We start from the raw sequence: 20,696 nt of genomic DNA, 5'->3' as shown, positions 1-20,696 counted from the left end.
CTGAACCGTTTTGAGCTGGACTATGCACAGGGACACCAAATGTGCCCCCAGTGCAGGACTTCAAAGCACTCAGGGAGTGCTCCCACCCAGCCCCAATACACATAGGCCTGTCTTGGAGGTGGTTACACCTCCCTGTGACAGGAAACTTATTGTCCAGGCCTCCCCTGCTAGAGTTTCGGTCGGCAGCAGGAGGTCAGACCCGTGTCTGTGGCTGCGGCATCAATTTTGTGATGCCAAGGCTCTATTAGATTTCTACCGGGTATACCAGTACTGTCATGTCTCTCCCTCTAGAAGGGTGGGATCATATCCTCACATCAAGAACTGATGTGGGGGTATGATTCCAATGTGTTTGACACCAAACACGACATGTTTCCGTGCAGCCAGTCAAAGTTAGCATTAACCATTTAAGATATAATGCACTTAAGAGTATATGGTCAGGCTGCACCACTGACAACCCCGGAGGAGAGATTCCGAAGGATGCAGAGGAGCTCAGCTCATGCCTGGGCACCCTCTCAAATATAACCAAGCACTCTGCCTTCAGGATTGTTCAGGCCTGCCATAGGAGTGACTGATAGGTTTGTATGTGCAGTGACAGGTGAGGTATAGTGAACCTATACCTTAGTAAGGGGTGCATGCACCACCTTACCCAGGCTGCAGTAGCAGACCTGTGGTGTCATTTTGGGTGGCTTTCCAGGGGTGGCATAATACATGCTTCAGCCCCTGGTAGGCCTCTGGGGTCCCTATGCCCTGGGTACATAGTATACCATATACTAGGGACTCACAAGGGTACCACAGAATCCAATCTGGAGTGTACCTAAAGTACATGGAATCAATTTATCAGAGAAAGCAGATAGGTTGGGGACCTGAATAGCAGGTTCCCAGCCTAACTAAGTCAAAAACGATCAAAATACCAGGAAACAAATGGGGGCAACCATGTAGTCAGATTCCATCTTCCTACATAAACCACATGCATTTACTGAATGCATTTTTACAGCAAGCATTGGCAAAGCCAGTGGGTGTGATGTTGGCTGCCAGTGTTTTAGCTTTGACACTGCTCATTTTGTTTCATCATTGCTTTTGTTAAACTTTGTTGGCGTAGCTGCCACATCCACACAGTATGTAAATATTAAACAAAATTGCCTAAAAACTAAAATTTGTTGGTCTTTAAAAGCTAACAGTACCATTTTAGCCTCTTGCTTAAAGAGAACTATTTTGTGTGTGGATGTGATCTTTGTGAATGAAAGAGCCAAAATGCTGTCACTCGCAGTGAAATGAACTGACTGAAGTGGCTGACCAGTTGCGTCATGCTGTAATGGACAAATTTGAAATGTAAATGAAACAACAATCAATGAATGCGGGTAGCAAAAGCCACTTCATTTAAGTATATTATATAAATCTGAAATAGACAGTTAGTTATAGATTCCTTACCTTTACAATTACCCCCAAGTCGTCAGACTGGATCCGGAGAATTTTTTCGTCAGCAGTACCCCTGTGCGTCGAAAGGTGTCGTCGGTCGGCTCCGCGTTCGTCGTTGGCGTCGTGGACGACGGGATGGCATCGTTGTAGCTACTTAGACACCGCCCTCGCACGCTGACGTCTGTAATTTCTTTTTCTGCACCAGCCAGGGCAGATCCAGAGAGAGCGGTACCTCCAGTCACTTTTTGACTGATCTTTTGCAACTTTTGTCGACACGTTTTTTCAGTCTTTGACTCCTGGTGCACGTAGGGATGCCCGGTTTCAAGGCTTGCGGTTCCTGCCGAAAGCTGATGACGGTGACAGATCCGCATCGCATGTGCCTGTGGTGCCTGGAGCGCGACCACAACCCCAAGTCGTGCTCCGACTGCCAGCCCATGAATCCAAAGTCTTTGCAGGAGTGGACCCCAAAGCTTCTTGAGGTCCGGCAGTCTGCTCTGCTCTGTTCACGGTCCCGGTCCCGGAGTCACCACCACTCATTCTCAAATTCTTCGCACTCCTCAGGTAAGTCGAAGCACAAGAAGAAGTCGAAGAAGCATTATTGCTCTTCGACTTCTCGCCATCCGTCGGCCGACATGAAGAGGGATGCGGATGGTAGCCGTCCTGTAGCTCCTCGTGGGGAGCCCGAGGGGTCGGCTCGGAGTTTCCCTCTTTTTCCGGGACACGGAGCGACTCCTGCCCTGCTTCGAAGCTTTTACAAAGCGATGCATGCCATCTTTGGGCAGCCCGACTCAGCTGACGCGCCTTTGGGCCCCGCGGACTCGGCTGGGGGTCCTGGTCCTTAGACGCCAGCGGCTCCGGCACCGCAGGATCTCCTTGGATCCAGGCCTGGATCTGGATCAGCCTGATAACACCTCCACTGGCACTGATTCCACCGGCACAATGTCCGCTGCCGACACCCCCAGCCGGCGTCGACACCGGCCTTCACCCAGATGTAGACACTGAGCCAGACCTGTGCCGACCTACGCCGGATCAGGCGCCGATGGGCACTTTTGTGCCCCTGTTCTACCCTGGCTCTTTTAGACCAGATTGGCAACCAGAGGAGGGTGAGGAGGACTGGAGACCCTTTGACTGACCAGCTGGGTTACGAACCGGACTGGAAAGAGGAACTGAGGGAAGGTAGTGGTCTGGATACCTCACCAGACCGTGGCATGTTGTCGCCTTCTACCCTGGCTATGAAGGACAGCGCATCTTACGCCGTGGTGTTGCATAGGGCGGCCAAGGCTCTCAACCTTGAGCTACCTACCTTGGCAGTCAGGACTAACCTCCTGACAGGTGCTTCAACCAGCAGCAAGCTCTTAGGGCCCCTGTTAACGTTTAATGACGCCCTCACTGACATCCTTTTGGGCTCCTGGTCCAGGCCCAACCGGGGGCTCCTGTGGATAGGATGATTGCCCGACGCCACCGCCTGGACCCGAGTGACCCCACTCTCCTCTCCCAACAACCCACCCCTGAGAGCTTGGTGGTTCAATCCTCCACTTCTAAAAGCGCCTTCCCTATCGCACCACTGGAAAGGGAATCCAGAAACCTGGACCACCTTGGTAAGTAAATTTTTTGGTCTGCCAGCTTGGGTCTGCGGTCGGTAAACACTGAATGTCTTTTGACCCGTTACTCCCACTCTGTGTGGGATACGGTGGCGCAGGTGCTGCCTCAGTGCCCGGAGGAAGCCCAGGCCATAGTCTCCCGTGGATTTGCCAAGGGGAGAGACGCACGAAGTTTACCTTTCGCTGTGGGCTGGATACCGCCGACGCACTTGACAGGAAGATTTAAACGCCAGTAGCCCTTCAACGCTACGCCTGGTTGCGTTTGACTGGTTTTGCTGGGGATATCCAATCCATCCTTACGGACATGCCCTTTGATGGCCGTAGCCTTTTCGGCGACAAGGCAGACAACGCGCTAGAGCGCTTTAAGGACTCTTTGGCTTCGGCCAGGTCCATGGGCCTCTCCACCACCCACCCTGCACAGTCTGCCTTTCACCCCTTTTGTTGCTATCAAAGGGGTGCCCCACTACATCCCGCCCAGAGCCAGAGGTGGGCGCAAGCTTTTCGGCACCAGCGCGGCCGGGGACGTGGAACCGCCGGTGTGGTTCTGGGGGCCAGTGGGTGGGCCAGACCACAACAGCCCCGTATGCAGCAGCCTCCAAACCATCCTAGTCCGACTTTTCAGGGCCACCAAACGCCAGTGAGTGGCGGGATCTGCCATCACCTCACCCACTGGCGCACCATCGCGTCGTTCAGGTGAGTTTTGCAAATAGTCCGAAGGGGCTACTCCCTCCCCTTCGATACTATCCCTCCATCCATGCCACCTCAGTACCATCGCATTTCGGAGGATAACCTGGCCCTTCTCCCACAGGAAGTTTCTGCACTCTTGGCCAAGGGTGCTATTGAGCGCGTTCCTGGCCCAGAAGTAGGTCATGGTTGCTATTCCCACTACTTTCCGATACCAAAGAAGGACAAAGGCCTGCGTCCTATTTTGGATCCCAGAAACGTCAACCGCTTCCTCCAGATGGAGAAGTTCAAGATGTTGACTGGATAGTAGCGTTAGACTTGCAGGACGCTTATTTTCACATCGCCGTCCTGCTGGCCCACCGGTGTTGCCTGCGGTTCACTGTAGGCCACAAGCACTTTGGTTACCATGCTCCCCTTTGGCCTTACAAGCGCCCCTCGGGTGTTCACGAAAGAGATGGCGGTGGTCGCAGCTCATCTGCGCAGATCAGGGGTTCCAGTCTTGCCCTATCTCGAAGACTGGCTGTTGAAGGTGAGCTCAACCCAGGCTGTTGTTTCCCACCTCCAGACTATGGCTGACATCCTGCATTTGATGGGTTTCTCCATCAACGTGCCGAAGTCACACCTGACCCCCTCTCAGAAGCTCCTGTTCATCAGAGCGGTTCTGGACACAACGCTGTTTCAGGTTAATATTCCCGGACAGCTAGTCTGGGATATTTGGGCTATGATTCGGATCGATCAGCCCCTATCCTGGGTTTTGGTCAGGATGACCCTGAGGCTCGCTGGGCCTCTTGGTCTCCTGCATCCAGCTGGTCGATCATGCCAGGTGGCATATGCGGGCTCTGCAGTGGGACTTAAAGTTCCAGTGGGTGCAGCATCAGGGGAATATGTCCAATTGCGTCCAGACCTCGGTGGGCACTGCACGACAATTGCAGTGGTGTCTCACGAACCAGGATTGGGTCAACTACAGATCCCTCTTTGTTAGAAATGCGATTTCTGGTTGGCTAGGGCTTGTGCCAAAGCCAGGCAGAAACCACCACTCTAGTCAGGGCTGGGGAGTTACACGCCAAAGATAACCCCTGCTCACCCCCTTGGTAGCTTGGCACGAGCAGTCAGGCTTATCCCGGAGGCAATGTGTAAAGCGTTCGCGCGCGCACCCAGCAACAAAACCCAAGGCCCACCACAAAGGAAACTCCACACAAGGTATTATATAAAAATAGCCTTTGTATTATACCAAAACACATTAGATAAAAACACGCACTTTACAATGTGCCAACAGGCACGGGCAGAATTTACAGGGGATATGTACAAGACAGGGCCACCTGGACCACTGTCAGGAATAAGCACTTTTGGGACTAGAACGTTGTAGAAATATCACTTTAGAACATAGCACATATAATCACTGTAGCACCAATTAGAAAATGTAGCGCACAACCAGTAACCACTGGTAACAGGTAAGTACCACCTACGCAACCCTAACCACCTTAGGAGAATATTGCGCAGGGGACCAGGACCTCACTAGCACCACCTGTACTAGGAGAAAAACAACCACCTAAGTATCACAATACCTGTAGGGGTATAAGCACATTACACATGATGCATCACAACACATTCAGAGGTGTAGGGAAGGAAAACACATGATGCATAACCTACATTCAGCGGTGTAAGAACAAGGCACATGACGCATACAAACACATTCAGAGGTGCAGGAAGACACAATTGCGCCAAACTTACATAGTTAAAAACAATCCGGTACCCTAGGTGAGGGCACAACGCAAGAAACCTGCCCCCAGGCCAAACTGGCCTTTCAGGGGCTAAAACGCCCTTCGTTCAGCAGAGTCAGGGAAAGACTCCGCACGCAGTCAAGGCAGGAGCAGCTGGGCACAACCTACACGTAGCAGCTGCCCACTAAGTGCTGGGCAGCTGCAAAAAGGCCTGGGCACCACTGTGCCTTTGGAGCCCTCTCTGGGCTCTGGACTGCCCCACTACAATGGGGGAGCCTCGTGGGCTCTAAACAAATGAGGGGGCCAACGTTGGAGCGCAAGTTCTACAAGAATACCGCCCCAGTCACGTTGGAGCCTCACTCAGGCTCTAAAACGATGTGGGAGCCTCGTGGGCTCTTTAACAAATAATGCGGTCCTGTTGGAGGCCCCCCTGGGCTCTAAGCGAAGAATGCCCCACGTCGGAGCCCTCTAGGCTCTTCAACCAAGGTGCCCCCGTCGTTGGAGCCTCTCGTGGCTCAAGCACACTGCCCCCTTCGTTTGAGCGACCTCGCGCTCTTGAATCAAACAATGTGGTCCCGTCCGAGTCCCTCTGGACTCAACAAGATACTGCCCCCGTACGTTGGAGCCTTCTCGGGGCTTCTTAACAACCAATGCGCCCCGTCGGAGCGGCCCGCTGCCAGACGGGGCCGCTCTGCCTCTCACACTCACCGGCTGTGGGGATGGCGGAGGCGGGACTCCTCTCGCGGGTATCTGCGGTCTTCACCCGGGCCCCCTCCTGGGACCCGGGACTTGAATGCGGAGCCTACAGGCTCCGAACCAGAGGACAGCACGTCCCAGTGCGGGGTGGGCTCCCGCCTGGCTGGAGGATGCGGCGCTGCTCTTCCGGGCCTCGGCCCCGCCCACACTAAGGCTGCAGGGATTCCCTTCCGGGTCACCGTGGGCAGCGCGGTGGACCAGGGTCCCCGGCGGCCACGGAAAATACGGGGTAGGCTCCCGTGAAGATTACCGCATAAGCGGGGTGGGCACCCGATAATCAAATAAAGACAGCGGCCAGGTCCCTGGCGGGGTGGGCACCCGCTAGGGATATCACTTCCCTAACAAAGCGGGGTAGGCACCCGCGACGGCACAAGTATGCGGGGTGGGCTCCCGCCTTTCAATTATGCTCAGATCGGCCAAGACGCGGGGTGGGAACCCGCGACGGCACAAAGCGGGGGAATCCCTACGTCGGGGTTCCCCTTTAAAGGATCGCAGCTCAGCGCTGCTGGTCACAAATGAAGGCGCTCTTCAGCACAAGCGCTTCGCCAAACAAGGCACGTAAAGCGCTCTTCCAGGCGCTAGGTTCAGGGAAAGTCTTCCAGGAAAAGTCTTCAGAGAAAGGGGGCAAAGACTGGGCCCAGGGGCCAGCTCACAGGGCCCTCCAGCAGGGAGGCAGTCCCCAGTGGCGGTCTCTCCTGGCGTCCAGCAGCAGCAGGCCCCCCTCCAATTAGGATCAGCAAAAGAACATTTTGTAAGGGGACACAGCCCCATTTTAGGTCTCGGGACCATCCGGTCTGCCGAAGGCAGAACCGGAAGTCGAGAGATTTAATGACTTGGAGAAGAGGGGCTTGAACCCACCCCTCTTCTCCCCTGTTCTCCATTGCCTGGCCTCTTGAATGCTGGCCAGCCATTGGAGAAGAGGTCAGTCATTCAGATTAGGCCCCGTCCTTTTCGGATCGGGGGGCGTGTTTTTTGCAAGAAGTCTCAAGGAGGAGACAACAGCAAAACACGCCCCCGAATCCGAAAAGGACGCTGCCTTTCTCCGAGGCATTTCTGCTCTGCCTCGGAGAAAGGCGGTGGTGTCTTCCGGTGCCCTCGGCTTTTTTTTTTTCTCCATAGGGCTGTGGATATCCTGCGAGCTGCCTCTGCCACCAGTCACATGCGCCTTCTCATTGCTCGGGACGATGATGCCAAATGAAAGCAAGAATGCATTAGCCATATCCGTTTTTTGAGGCCGTTTTATCCTTTTCATATTATTTGGAAATGAGAATAACCAACTGCAAAATGAATCCCAAAGCCTATTGCCTGAGACAATTACGTGCAATTTTTTTTAAGAGCTTAAACCAGATATGACTAACAGTCTAGCATCGAAATTGTATTTTTTGTGGGAAAATAAGGTTTTTTTGTATCGACGTGGCTGCTATTTCAATGTACAGAATGCACTCCGAAACGGTTTTTTCTGTGGTCATTTTTCATCGCCGCTGCGTCTCATCTATAGGTCTCCTGTAGGTACCAGGTTTCTGAATGGAACATAGGTGCGTTGTTTGCGAGCCTATTTATGTGGGTGTTTAGATAGCGCTATGTATCTCCTTGCAGCTGCTTCACGACGCTTTGTCCTGATGGAAATGCAGTTAAGAGCGAGGATCAGGGCAGAGTCCCACAGAGTGTGTGGAGGGTCCGACTCCCCACACATCATTTGTCATGCACCGTTACACTTTAAAACAAATATACACTGAGAGCCGGCTGCGAGGCGCCATGAAGTGCGGTCAAATGCAATTCAATGTGAATTTATGCAAACGGTGTTTTTGAAGGAAACATCACTGGCGGCGCACGCAGTGATTCGACAAGCAACCAATATTTGTTGTTGTTGATTGAAATGCATTTAATTTCGCAACCGTGTTCTAAATAGGGTTTATTTGAAAAAAAATAATAATTTAGGAGCATTTAACGCGTACGATATGTTTTGCAAACACCGAATTCCAACTTGCTAAATGACTGTTCCACTGAATTTTTTTCGCACTTTGAAAACAATATACTTAAATACACAGGGTACTTTTGCTAAACTAGGTGTGCTTTGTCGTTTTGCCACACATTTGTGAATTTAATGTGCTACCTATGCGCCGAAAGTCTAGTTTCGTGGCGATTTCTTCGGATTTTAGATCGTATTTAGTTTACAGCGCTTCCATGTTTCGGAGGGGGGGTAGCGGTGGGGGGGGGGGGGGGGGGGCGTTTCTTCATCTAGTCGAATTTTCGTTTTATTATTTATTCTTTTCCGTCATTTTTTTTGTAATTAAAGCAGATTCCTGATTTACGGAACAACGGTCTGTGCATTTTGCAAGAACTGGACAGTTTAGGATTGCAGGACGGCCTGGCGGTGATTTATTTATACTCCTGTTTAAGTAATATTTATTTTAATGTTTACCCCTCCGAGTTGCACGTGAGTAGAACGCCTTTGCTCGAATTAACAAAACAGCTGTTTGTAGAACCTTTTTACGAGCACTAACACATCGTGTGCACTTGTGGTTCGCGGGGTTAAACTCTGTCTCGCACAGAGTACCTGAGCCGGCAGCGCCCGTGCCGTCGGTGGGGCGAGGGTACCCCAATAACGCCCCGGAGAGCCGAGGCTCAGGGGCTGACCACAAGCCCCTGCCTTAAACTCCAGTTTAGAGAGACACCGAACATCTTTCTGCCTTTCGAGACGTGTGAAGCGGTCTCACCATCCATGTAGAAATAATGAACTCAACTTTCATTGCAGAAACGAGCGCAGCGTCGGACTGGGACATAAAATAAAAGTGGCCACCGTTGGCGAACCAGAGAGCAAACCAGTGGCCACATTTCCAAATCAGACCCGTTGTGAACTTGTAACAAGCATTTACAATGCAATGGTCTCGGCATTGGTAAAGTTAGAGCTATTGGCATTGCTCATGACATTATTTTTGTTAATGTTTTTGTTTTTAAAACATTTAAAGAAACGGCATTGTCATGAGCAATGCCAATAGCTCTAACTTTAACAATGCCGAGACCGTTGCATTGTAAATGCTTGATATACACATACCTTTGTCTCAAGGTGCAGGGGAGGGGCGAACCAGATGCAACTGGTTCTTGAGCACTTTGTTTTGCTCAGCCCCTCTCCCTATTCACAGAACAGGCCAGGGTCATCAGTCGCACCACAGGGGGCGGAGCCAGCATTGTGTGGGGAAAGCCCAGCCCTATTCAGGTCCCAAGTGTACTCCTCCCACCCATCTGGCTGCTGATCTCCCTATTCACCACTAGGTGACTCCTCCTGACTCTGGGGATTCCCTAGCCCGTCACATGACCTCAGACAGCCAATCGCCAGACAAGGCACTCATTTCACAGTGCCCACTTCTAGAAGGGGCACTTCCACACTAGGTACATTGACGCCGCACACATCATCGCACAGCATTTCATCACACGAGTCCGCACATACCAAACTCGGCCCTGCACTCCCCCACGCATCAGAAACTAACATGGTCACTCAGATCCCCCATGCATTCCTATGGGAGGGCAGGCCAACCTCACTACACGCACGCACTTTACCCTGGGACACAGCGGTAAAGTGCGCAGAAACCAAAAATCACTACCACCAGGTCACCAGTAAAAGCAAAAAGTTTAGGGGTGAACATGCCAGAAGGGCCAAGTCCAACACTCTCCCTTCCCCAACCAGAATACACAGTGATGACTGACGCATCCCTTCTGGGATGGGGCGGCCACATGGGAGAAGCGGAGATCAGATGCCTCTGGCGGAGTCCGGGCTCCACATCAACCTTCTAGAGCTTCGGGCGATCCATCTTGCACTACTAGCATTCCTTCCCTCTGTCCAGGTAAGAGTAGTGCAGGTGTTCACGGACAACACCACCGCCATGTGGTACTGCAACAAACAAGGTGGGTGGGGTCGTGGACCCTATGTCAAGAGGCCCTTGGCCTCTGGACATGGCTGGAACATCAGGGCATGTCCCTGGTGATTCAACACCTGGCAGGTTCACTTAACACCAGGGCGGACGAACTCAGCCGCAGATGTATGATGGATCACGAATGGCGTCTTCACTCGGAGGTGGTGGTGCAAGGTCTCTTTCAGCAGTGGGGAGAGCCTTGGTTAGATCTATTCGCCACCAAAGAGAACGCGCAATGTCAGCATTGGAATTTCCAAGACGGCACTCGCAAGGCGATGCTTTTCGTCGCGAGTGGAGTTGCGGTCTTCTATACGCGTTTCTGCCTACTCCACTTCTGCCCAGAGTGCTGAAGAAGATCAAGCGCGACCGGGCCCGAGTCATTCTTGTGGCTCCCAATTGGGCACAAAGAGTCTGGTATCCCGAGCTGCTCAACATGGCCATCGATCCTCCGATCAGACGCCTCTTCGGGAGGATCTTCTGTCGCAGCAGCAGGGGACGGTCCTCCACCCTAACCTGTCCAGTCTTGACATCCCTGCGTGGAGATTGAGCGGCGGCAGTTGACGTAGTTTGACCTGCCTCCCGAAGTCCGTTATGTAATCTTGGTAGCCAGGCGTCCCTCCACTAAGACTGTATACACCTGCAGATGGTGCACAGCAAAGGTTGTGGATGCCCTTTCTGCCCCTCTTTCTGAGGTTCTCTTGTTTCTCTGATCTTTGACCCCGCAGAGCTCTGCTCTGGGCAATCTTAAGGGCTACCTCTCGGCCATTAGCCTTCCTCAGGCTCTCTGATCAGCCTTCTCTTTTCAAGTCCCCTGTTGTAAATAGATTTCTTCAGGGCATTACTCCTCTTATTCTTCCTTTTCCCTTCGTAACGCCCCTGTGGGACTTGAATTTGGTCATGACATATCTTATGTGCGCTACCTTTGAGCCACTACATACCTGTCCTCCTAGACTTATCACTTTGAAAACTGCTTTTCTGGTGGCCATCACCTCTCAGAGTGAGTGAGCTGCAAGATCTGTCTTCCATGCCTCCCTTTCTGGCTGTCCATCCGGACAAGGTCGTCCATAGAACTAGACCTTCCTTTCTTCCCAAGGTGGTTACTTCTTTCCACATTGGCGAAACCCTCACTTTGCCCACCTTCTTTCTGCATCCTTCGAAAGAGGGAGTGGCTCCACCATCTGGAACCAAAACATGCACTTTCTTTCTACTTGGATCGCACAAAACGATTCCAGATGGACGACCAACACTTTGTGGGTTACGTGGGCGCTAAGAAAGGTCGGGCCGTGCACAAACGGACCATCTCCAGGGGGGTCATTTTGTGCATCAAAGCCTGCTATTCTTTGGCTAAGATGGAGCCTCCAGTGGAGCTGTGCACCCATTCCACCAGGGCGACTGCAGCTACTACTGCTTTGGCACGATGAGTCCCTCAAAATAACATCGGTCAGGCAGCTACATGGGCATTGCTGCACACATTTACAAAACACTACTGCCTGGACAGCCAAGTCCGGAGAGACAGCTTCTTTGGCCGTTTTGTTCTCCAGGACTTTCTGGTGTGAACTTAGTTCGCAGAATCACCTCCGGTTTTGGTATTGCTGGGGTATCTATTCTAAGGTAAGGATTCTATAACTAATAGTCTCTTTAAAATTAACCAGTTACGTACCTTCGGTAACGATATATCTGTAAGAGACCAATATTAGTAATAGATTCCTTACCGTCCCAACGATCCTCCCCGTTCTGCGAACTGACTTCTAGAGTAAGGGACTCCCTTTCAGAGCTCTAGTTTTGTGCACCAGTGGTCAGTGTTTCACATGGCTCAGCTCTTCTGGTGTGGAATGTCGTGTAAAGAACTGACGTCAGCGCGCAGGGGCGGCGTCTAAGTAGATACCGCCAGTGGTTACCAAACTTTTCACCCCTGAGGGACCCCATTGAGTCACTACTGGAAGCCGGGGACCCCCAAGCAATTTGTATGATTTAAATGTCAAACATTAAAACTGTAATTCGAAAAAATAAACACACGTGTGCACATCAAACAACGACTAGACTTAAATTACTAATGATTTTTATATTAACAATATTTGCAAAAATCAAAAAATCTTAATGGGAAGGTTGGTGCTGCATCTTGTGACTAACTTATCATTGTTTGGCTTTATTTTGCTGCCCGAGGCTCCTGCTCCTGCCAATGGTTGGACTGGAAACCCAATGCAGCCCTGGCAAATGTTGTCACACCAGTCCCTGTACAGTGCACACCAAGTGCAGTGAGTGATTCTGACCACTACAAAGGGGGCTCTCCCCAAAGCAAATTTTGGGGAAAATTGTGTATTTTGCAACACATTTGTCATTATATATTGAATTGTATTAGCTTTTAAAGCATAGTAAATAATGACCTGACTATACACCAGGATATAACCATCTTTTGGAAATCTTCAGTGATTCCCTCACTACTACCCTCCAACAGTGCCTCTCATCTCTCCTCAGCCACAATGTCACATGTATTTAATTTATTTTATAGCACATCTCATACCACTGTAGGGTGTCATAGCACTTTACATCACACACATACAGAGACAATGAATCATACATGTGTAAATCAGTGAATAGAAAATGTCACACAAGGCAAACGGGACTACAAGGTGTAGGATTCACATGTTATCCATACGGGTAGGCATTTTTTAAGAGTGCTTGGTCTAGAGAAGCATAAACTCAGGATTCAGAACATAACACAGGGGTTAGCATTGACTTTAATAATAAGGATTTATTTCTACCTAAACAAACCTTTTTAGCAGCATTGGGATAATGAAAGACTGGGAAAAAGCATAACTTACTAACATGTATCATGCAGTTTGCATCCAACTCCAACTCTATGATGGCAATTCATAGCTCACTGTGCTAGATTACGATTGGAACTTGTGAACTGCACAATAACAAAATAATCTCTATGGCAAAAGCAGGATCCATCTGAGCTATGCACAAAACAACATACTGTTTTAAAAAAAATGCATTGTAGACATTCTTCGCAGCACTCCTATTAACCAGCTGCCACTGGACAAAACCTCCATCTCTCTTCAGCAGGTACATTAACCACTGGAGTTATCTTGACACTTTTATTGCTGTCCAAAAACTGCTGATCATACAAGGAACTTTGCAGTGCTTTTAAAACTGCTGCCTGCGGACCCCCTGGGAATGTGTCGCGGACCCCAGTTTGGGAACCACTGTGCTAGACACTTCACCCGAGACTGTCCTGGTCTTTCCTCCTACCATGGCTATGGAGGAAGGTAGCCTCTTTTATGATGGTGGTGAATAGGGTGGCTAAGGTTTTGTGCCTTCAGTTCCCCACAGTAACGGTGAAGGAGAATTTCAACAGAGGTGCTTCTGCCAGGAGTTTTGCAGCGTAAATCTTTTCTGGATTCACATGCTGTGCATTATTCCACCATCTATTGGTTGGGTATGAAATTCTCTCCGAAAAACATTTCTTTCTACTCTTTTTGTTTTTTTGTTGTTGGTGGGTGTCGACGGACCTCCATTTGGTGTCCCTTTGTGATGTTGTCATGCTTCCTCCGAAAGCTCCCAACTTTGGTCACCATCTTCATATTTATTTTAATTTTTTTTCTGTTCCTTCCTTCCAGGTGTCATGCGTGTGTTTTTTTAATATAAGCATGAACACCGTAGGTTAAAAAAATTAAAACGTATCCTTATTTTAAATCCCATAGGTTGCTTTTTCACTTGAAGACCTGTACAGATGTTTCTTGTTAACCGCAAGACTCTGGGTTGAAACTTCGACCAATTTTCTATTGGTTGCCTTAAGGGCGATCAAGAATAACTATTTCTTGCCATACTCTCACTGTATCAAACAAAGGAATGTTTTAACTTATACAGTATTTGCATGTTCTTGCTTTGAAATTGCTTCATATTACTTTCTATGAATATTCTTGTATCTAAGGGGATTTATACCCTGAATATATAGTTAATAATCAACAGTATTTTTTATAATTGTCTTGCACCAACAGTACATTCCATGTAGGCTAGACCATTACCCTGCCTACTTTCTTTGCTCCACGTCATCCCTCCAAAGAGGAGGATTGACTCCATCACCTGCACCCAAAGAAAGCGTTGTCGCTCTACCTGGACCGCACAAGAGAATTCCGGGTAGACGATCCACTGTTTGTGGGCTATACAGGAACTAAAAAGGAAAGGCAATGCAAAAAAGGACCATCTCTCGATCGATAGCTCTGTGCAAAAGATCTGCTAAGCATTGGCCAAGAAGCAGCCCCCTGAGCACTTGCGGTCTCACTCCACCAGAGCCAAGGCTACGATCACTGCAGTGGCGCGCGGCGTTCCGTCCTGGACATCTTTCAGGCAGCAAAGGCGGCCTCACTGCTCATGTTTACCAAACAATACTGAATAGACAGTCAGGTCTGTTCTGACGGGCACTTCTCCTGTTCGGTCCTGCTAGACTTGCTAATCTAATTGGATTTGCAGTCCTACTTCCGGGAGGTATTGCTTGGGTATCTATTCTATGGTAAGGAATCTGTGGCTAGAAGTCTCCATGAAATAAACAAATTACTTGCCTTCAGTAACGCCTTATCTAGTAGAAACTCTTTCTAGCTGCAGAATCCCTACCGAACCTGCCATCGTCCCCGCTCTGCGAACCATTTACGCTATAGGGAACACCCTTTTCTGGGCCTTAGTTTGTCACACCAGTGATTCAGTGCTCATCATACCTCTATGCTCCTGGTGTGAAATGTCACAAAAGTAAGTGACGTTAACATGCTGAGGTGGCAGCTATATAGGTACCACGCATGTCACCTCTGGTGCGGATAAAGATGCATGGAGCTGAACAGCGCCACCTACTGGCACTCATAGGTACTGATCCAGTCTTACACCTACGGATTATTCTGTGGTAAGGAACCTGAGGCTAGATAGTCTCTACCAGATCTGTGTATGCGGGGTTTGGTCAGTGCCAGAGAAAGTGACTGAAAACATGTGAAGCGTACTTTAAGCCAAGCATGCAAAATTCGAAGCCTATTGGCAAGATATGTTGTTTGCACACATTTTACATATTTCTACATTAACTTTTTTTTTGTTTTGTTTGTGGAATTTTTAGATTACCAGATACTCTTCAGTGTGCCATTGTTCTATGTGGTTGGAGGGGCAAGACCTCAATCCGCTCGTTTGTGCCAAAGAATGAGAGACTCCACTATCTGCGTATGATGGGAGTGGATGTATTTCGAGAGAAGAGAGAGGACGGTAGAAAAAGCACTGGGGACAGTAAAAGCTCCACAGAAAACGTAGAAGAGCAAGAAGTGGATTCAGAGTGTAAAACTGAAACAAGTGAAGTGGAAATGGAGACAAAACCGTGCCCGAACTCAGAGGAGGGTGACCTTCAAGTAGAGAATAAACCTGAAGGGGTTCAGCTTGAAGAAGTTGAAAATAATGTAGTTTCTAAGATAAAAGATGATGACTAACAGACTGTTTTAAAATGTTAAAAACGTACATTCTAAGTAGTGGCTGTATCAGCTGATAACTTGATCAAATGATGACTATCGTATTCAATGTGAATACCTTTAATATTTTTTTAAAGGATTATTTTTCATTAAAAACTGGTTTTTGCACATTACTATTACATGCCTTTTAGTAATTTGTTTTTATATCATTTGAGATGTGAAGCTTAAGTGTACTGTTTGATTATTCTTGTAACCAGAATAAAAAGAAAAATATTGTTTCGAAGTTTCTGTAGTGACGTATTTACTGTATGTTGTTTCTAAGAGACATTATTCCTTCCTCATGCTTCTTAGGTCTATTTTCGAACACACAGCTGTCTAACCAGAACTATTGTTTGTATACATACATGCAATGGGCTTTTGAATCCGCCCTTTTCCCTTATTGGATTTTTTTAACCAGCTTCTTTTAGTCATTGAAACTTTTTGAAACACCTATTTGAAAGAGACAATTAGCTATGAATTCCTTACCTTAGAATTACCCCCAGGCGTCAGACTGGATCCAGAGGTTTTTTTCGTAGCAGTACCCCTGCTCGTCAGTAGGTGGCGTCGGTCGACTCCGTGTTCCTCGTTGGCGTCGTGATCGCTGGGATGATCCCGCAGTATCTATCTAGACGCCGCCCTTGCGCTTTGAGGTCAGTTCTTTCTTTTTCCGCGCCAGTTAGCGTAGCTCCGGAGAGAGCGAGACCTCTAGTCACTTTTTAACTACTATTTTTCGACTGTTGTCGACTTCTTTTCGAGTCATTCGACTCCTGGTGCACGTAGGCATGTCCCGTCCTCGAACCAGCTTCAAGGCTTGCGACTCCTGTCGCAAATTGATGTAGGTTACAGACCCGCACCTTGTGTGCCTTTGGTGTTTGGAGCGCGACCACGACCCGAAGTCGTGCTCCGACTGCCGGGCCATGAACCCGAAGTCTTTGCGGGAGTGGTCCCGAAAGCTTCTTGACAGTTCGCTCCGCCCCACTTGAGGTCCCGGTCGAGAGTGAGGTCACGGAGCCATCACCACCACTCATCGTCGAAGTCTTCGCCTTAGGGTAAGTCAAAGCACAAAAAGAAGGAAGAAGAAGCATTGTAGCTCTTCGCGTTCTCCCCGTCCGTTGGCCGATGCAACAAGGAATCCGAAAGGACGGTAGTCGTCCAGCTCTGCCCGCGGAGCCTGTTGAGTCGACTCCAAGCCTCCCACCCTTCCCGGGAGCCGGAGCGCCCCTACCCAACTTTGTCGTTTTTACGAAGCCCTCCACTCAATCTTTAGGCAACCCGACTCCCCCGGCGCGCCTTCAGGTCCCGCAGACTTGGCTGGGGGCTATAGGCCTTCGATGCCGGTGACTTTGGTCCTGGCACCGCAGGGCCCCCAGAGATCCAGGCCTGGATCCGGATCGGGGCCTGTCGACCTTGCGACACCTCCGGCGTCGAATCCACTGACGACACCTCCGACGCTGGCTGTGTCCCCGGCTGGTGTCTACCCCAGCCTCCATCCTGACCTGGACACGGAGCCGGACCGGCGTGGACCAATGCCGGATCCGGCTCAGAGTGGTACTTTTGTGCCAGTGTTCTATCCTGGCGTTCCTTATCGCCCTGAGTGGCAGCCAGAAGGGGACGAGGTGGACTGGGAGGGGTCTGGTGACCCTTTATCTGACCAGTTGAGTGAACCGGACTGAAATTCGGAGTTCGGTGATGCCAGTGGTCTGGATACTTCACCAGACCCTGGTATGCTTTCTCCCCTTACCGTGGCTATGGAGGAGGGAGCCTCATACGCTGTGGCGTTTGCGTAGGACAGCTGAGGCCTTGAACTTTGAACTACGGTGGCGGTCAGGACTAACCTCCTGACCGAGGTGCTTCAACTGGCAAAAGCCTCTACGGAGTCCTCTCCTGCCGTTCAATGAGGCCCTTACTAACATCCCTCTGGGCACCTGGTCCAACCCCAGCACAGGGGCTTCGGTGGATAGGATGATTGCCCGAGGCCACCACCCGTCCCCGGGCGACCCACTTGAACTCTCCCAACACCCTACCCCTGAGAGCTTGGTGATCCAAGCCTCTACTTCTAAGGGCGCATTCCCTACTGCTGCCCCAGATAGGGAATCCAAAAAGCTGGACCCTCTTGGGAAGATGATGTTCTCTTCCGCCAGCTTGGGACTGCGGTCGCTGAACACTGCATGTCTTTTGGGCCGTTATTCCCACTCTGTGTGGGATACGGTTGCGAAGGTGCTACCACAGTGCACGGAGGAGGCCCGGGCCACTATCTCCCGCGCAGTCGCTGAGGGTAGAGATGCAGCGAAGTTTGCCATTAGGTATGGGCTGGACACCACTGACTCGCTAGGCAAACCAATTTCAACGTCGGAAGCCCTAAGACGCTACGCCTGGCTGAGATCCACTGGCTTTTCGGGTGATGTCCAATCGGCTCTTTTGGGCATGCCCTTTGATGGCCATCGCTTGTTTGGCGACAAAGCGGACAACACGCTCGATCGCTTTAAAGATTCTAGGGCTACGGCCAGATCCTTGGGCCTTGCTACCACCTCTAGCCCCACACAGTCTGCTTTTCGCCCCTTTCGTGGCTGCGGAAAGGGTACTCCACCACGTTCCGCCCAGAGCCACTCGCCTGCATAAACTGTTCAGCCCATGCACAGTCAGGGACGTGGGACCCAGCGTCGTGGGTCAGGGGACCAGCGGGCGGGCCAGTTCACCTGCACCCCCTCTGCAACAGCCTCCAAACCCTTCTAGCCTGCCCTTTTAGGGCCACCAGTTGCCAGTGCGTGGCAGGATCTGCCCTCTCCTCCCCCCCACTGGTAAACCATCACATCGGGCAGGTGGGTTTTGCAGATAGTCTGAAGGGGCTACTCCCTCCCCTTCAAGACTACCCCTCCATCCATGCCACCTCAATTCCATCGCATGGCGCAGGATCACTTGGCCCTTCTCCATCAGGAAGTTACGGCTCTCTTGGCCGAGGGAGCTATCGGGCGAGTTCCTGCCCCAGAAGTAGGTTGTGGCTTCTAGTCCCACTACTTTCTGGTGCCCAAGAAGTACAAAGGCCTGCGTCCTATCTTAAATCTCAGGAACATCAACCGCTTCCACCGGAAGGAGAAGTTCAAAATGTTGACGTTGGCTCTGGTCTTGTCTGCCCTCGACCCTGGAGACTGGATGGTAGGGTTGAACTTGCGGGATGTCTAGTGCCACATCCCCATCCTGCCGGCCCACAGGCATTACCTACGATTCACGGTAGGCCACGAGCACTTTCAGTTTACCCTGCTCCCATTTGGCCTTACCAGCGCCCCTCGGGTGTTCACGAAAGTGATGGCGGTGGTCGCAGCTCATATGCGCAGATCGGGGGTTCCAGTCTTCCCCCTATCTCGACTGGTTGTTGAAGGTAGGCTCGCTCCAGGCAGTCGTCGCCCACCTCCAGACTACTGCGGACCTCCTGCATTCGCTGGGGTTCACAGTCAACATGCCGAAGTCACACCTTAACCCTTCTCAGAAGCTCCTTTTCATCGGAGCGCTTCTGGACACAGTGCAGTTTCGGGCCTATCGTCCTGAGCAGCAAGTCCGGGATATTCGTGCTATGATACCGATGTTTCAGTATCTATCCCAGGTTTCGGTCAGAATTACCCTGAGGTTGCTGAGCCTCATGGCCTCCTGCATCCTGCTGGTGGACCATGCCAGGTGGCATATGCAGGCTCTGCAGTGGGACCTTAAGTTCCAGTGGGCACAGCATCAGGGGAATCTTTCCGATTGCATCCAGATCTCGGAGGGCACAGCACACCAGTTGCAGTGGTGGCGATCGCACCAGGATTGGGTCACTGGCAGATCCCTCTCCCTTCCCCAACCACATTTCACAGTGGTGACAGATGCGTCACTCCTGGGATGTGTCGGCCACATGGGAGAGGCGGAGATCAGAGACCTCTGGTCTCTGGCAGAGTCCGGGCTCCACATCAACCTTCTGGACCTCCGGGCAATTTGTCTTGCACTGAAGGCATTTCTTCCCTCTGTCTGGGGAAGAGTAGTGCAGGTGTTCCCAGACAACACCACCACCAAGTGGTGTGGCAACAAACAGGGTGGGGTGGGGTTGTGGACCCTATGTTAAGAGGTTTGGACATGGCTTTAACACCAGGGCATATCTCTGGTGGTTCAACACCTGGCAGATTCCCTGAACGCCAAGGCGGACGAACTCAGCCGCAAGTGCATGATGGATCACGAATACGGTCTTCACTCGGAGGTGGTGCAAGGGCTCTTTCAGCAGTTGGGAGAACTTTGGTTAGATCTATTCGCCACCAAAGAGAATGCGCAATGTCTGCAGTTCTGCGCTTTGGAATTTCCTAGGCGGCACTCCCTAGGTGACGTGTTTCGTCGCGAGTGGAGTTGTGGTCGCCTTTCCGCCTATACCTTTTGCCCAGAGTGCTGAAGAAGATCAAGCACGACCGGGCCCAGGCCTCTTTTTGTGGCTCCGGATTGGGCACAGAGAGTCTGGTATCCCGAGCTCCTACACATGGCCATCGATCCTCCGATCAGACTGCCTCTTCGGGAGGATCTTCTGTTGCAGCAGCAGGGGACGGTTCTCAACCCGAAACTGTCCAGTCTCCACCTCCTTGTGTGGAAATTGAGCGGCGGCAGTTGATAGCTTTCGACCTTCCTCCCGAAGTCTGTAATGTTATTCTGGCAGCCAGGCGTCCCTCCACTAAAACGGGATACGCCTGTAGATGGAACAAATTTGTGGCATGGTGCACAGCAAGGGCTGTGCATACCCTTTCTGCCCCTCTTTACGAGGTTCTTTTGTTCCTCCTTTCTTTGTTCCAGCAGGGCTCTGCTCTGGGCACACTTATGGGCTATCTGTCGGCTATTTCAGCCTTTCTTTAGCTTCCTGATCATCTTCTCTTTTCAAGTCCCCTATTGTAAATAGATTCCCTAAGGGCATTACTCCTCTCTTTCCTCCTACTCCTTTCGTAATGCCACAGTGGGACTTGAATCTGGTTTTGACTTGCCTTATTTGCGCTTCCTTCGAGCAACTACATAACTGCCCTCTTAGACTTTTACCTTTAAAAACTGCTTTTCTGATTGCCATCACCTCTGCTTGCAGGGTAATTGAGCTTCAGCCTCTGTCTTCTAGGACTCCTTTCCTGGCTG

General features: G+C 50.7%; 1 protein-coding gene across 1 annotated transcript in view; it reads left to right on the top strand.

The window, feature by feature from the left end:
• The window catches only part of NSUN2 (NOP2/Sun RNA methyltransferase 2), a 503,790-nt gene extending 487,977 nt beyond the window's left edge, over positions 1-15,813 (top strand). Inside the window, exon 19 of the mRNA XM_085606101.1 lies at positions 15,191-15,813. Coding sequence (XP_085462227.1) covers positions 15,191-15,551 — 361 coding nt within the window. The 3' untranslated portion in view covers positions 15,552-15,813. The remainder of the gene's footprint in view (positions 1-15,190) is intronic.
• The last annotated feature ends 4,883 nt before the right edge of the window (positions 15,814-20,696 follow it).

Source organism: Triturus cristatus, chromosome 5_1 (assembly GCF_964204655.1).
Source record: "Triturus cristatus chromosome 5_1, aTriCri1.1, whole genome shotgun sequence".
Lineage (NCBI taxonomy): Eukaryota > Metazoa > Chordata > Amphibia > Caudata > Salamandridae > Triturus > Triturus cristatus.
Note: the sequence above shows the minus strand (reverse complement) of the source record. Positions and strands in the feature narration are given on the sequence as shown.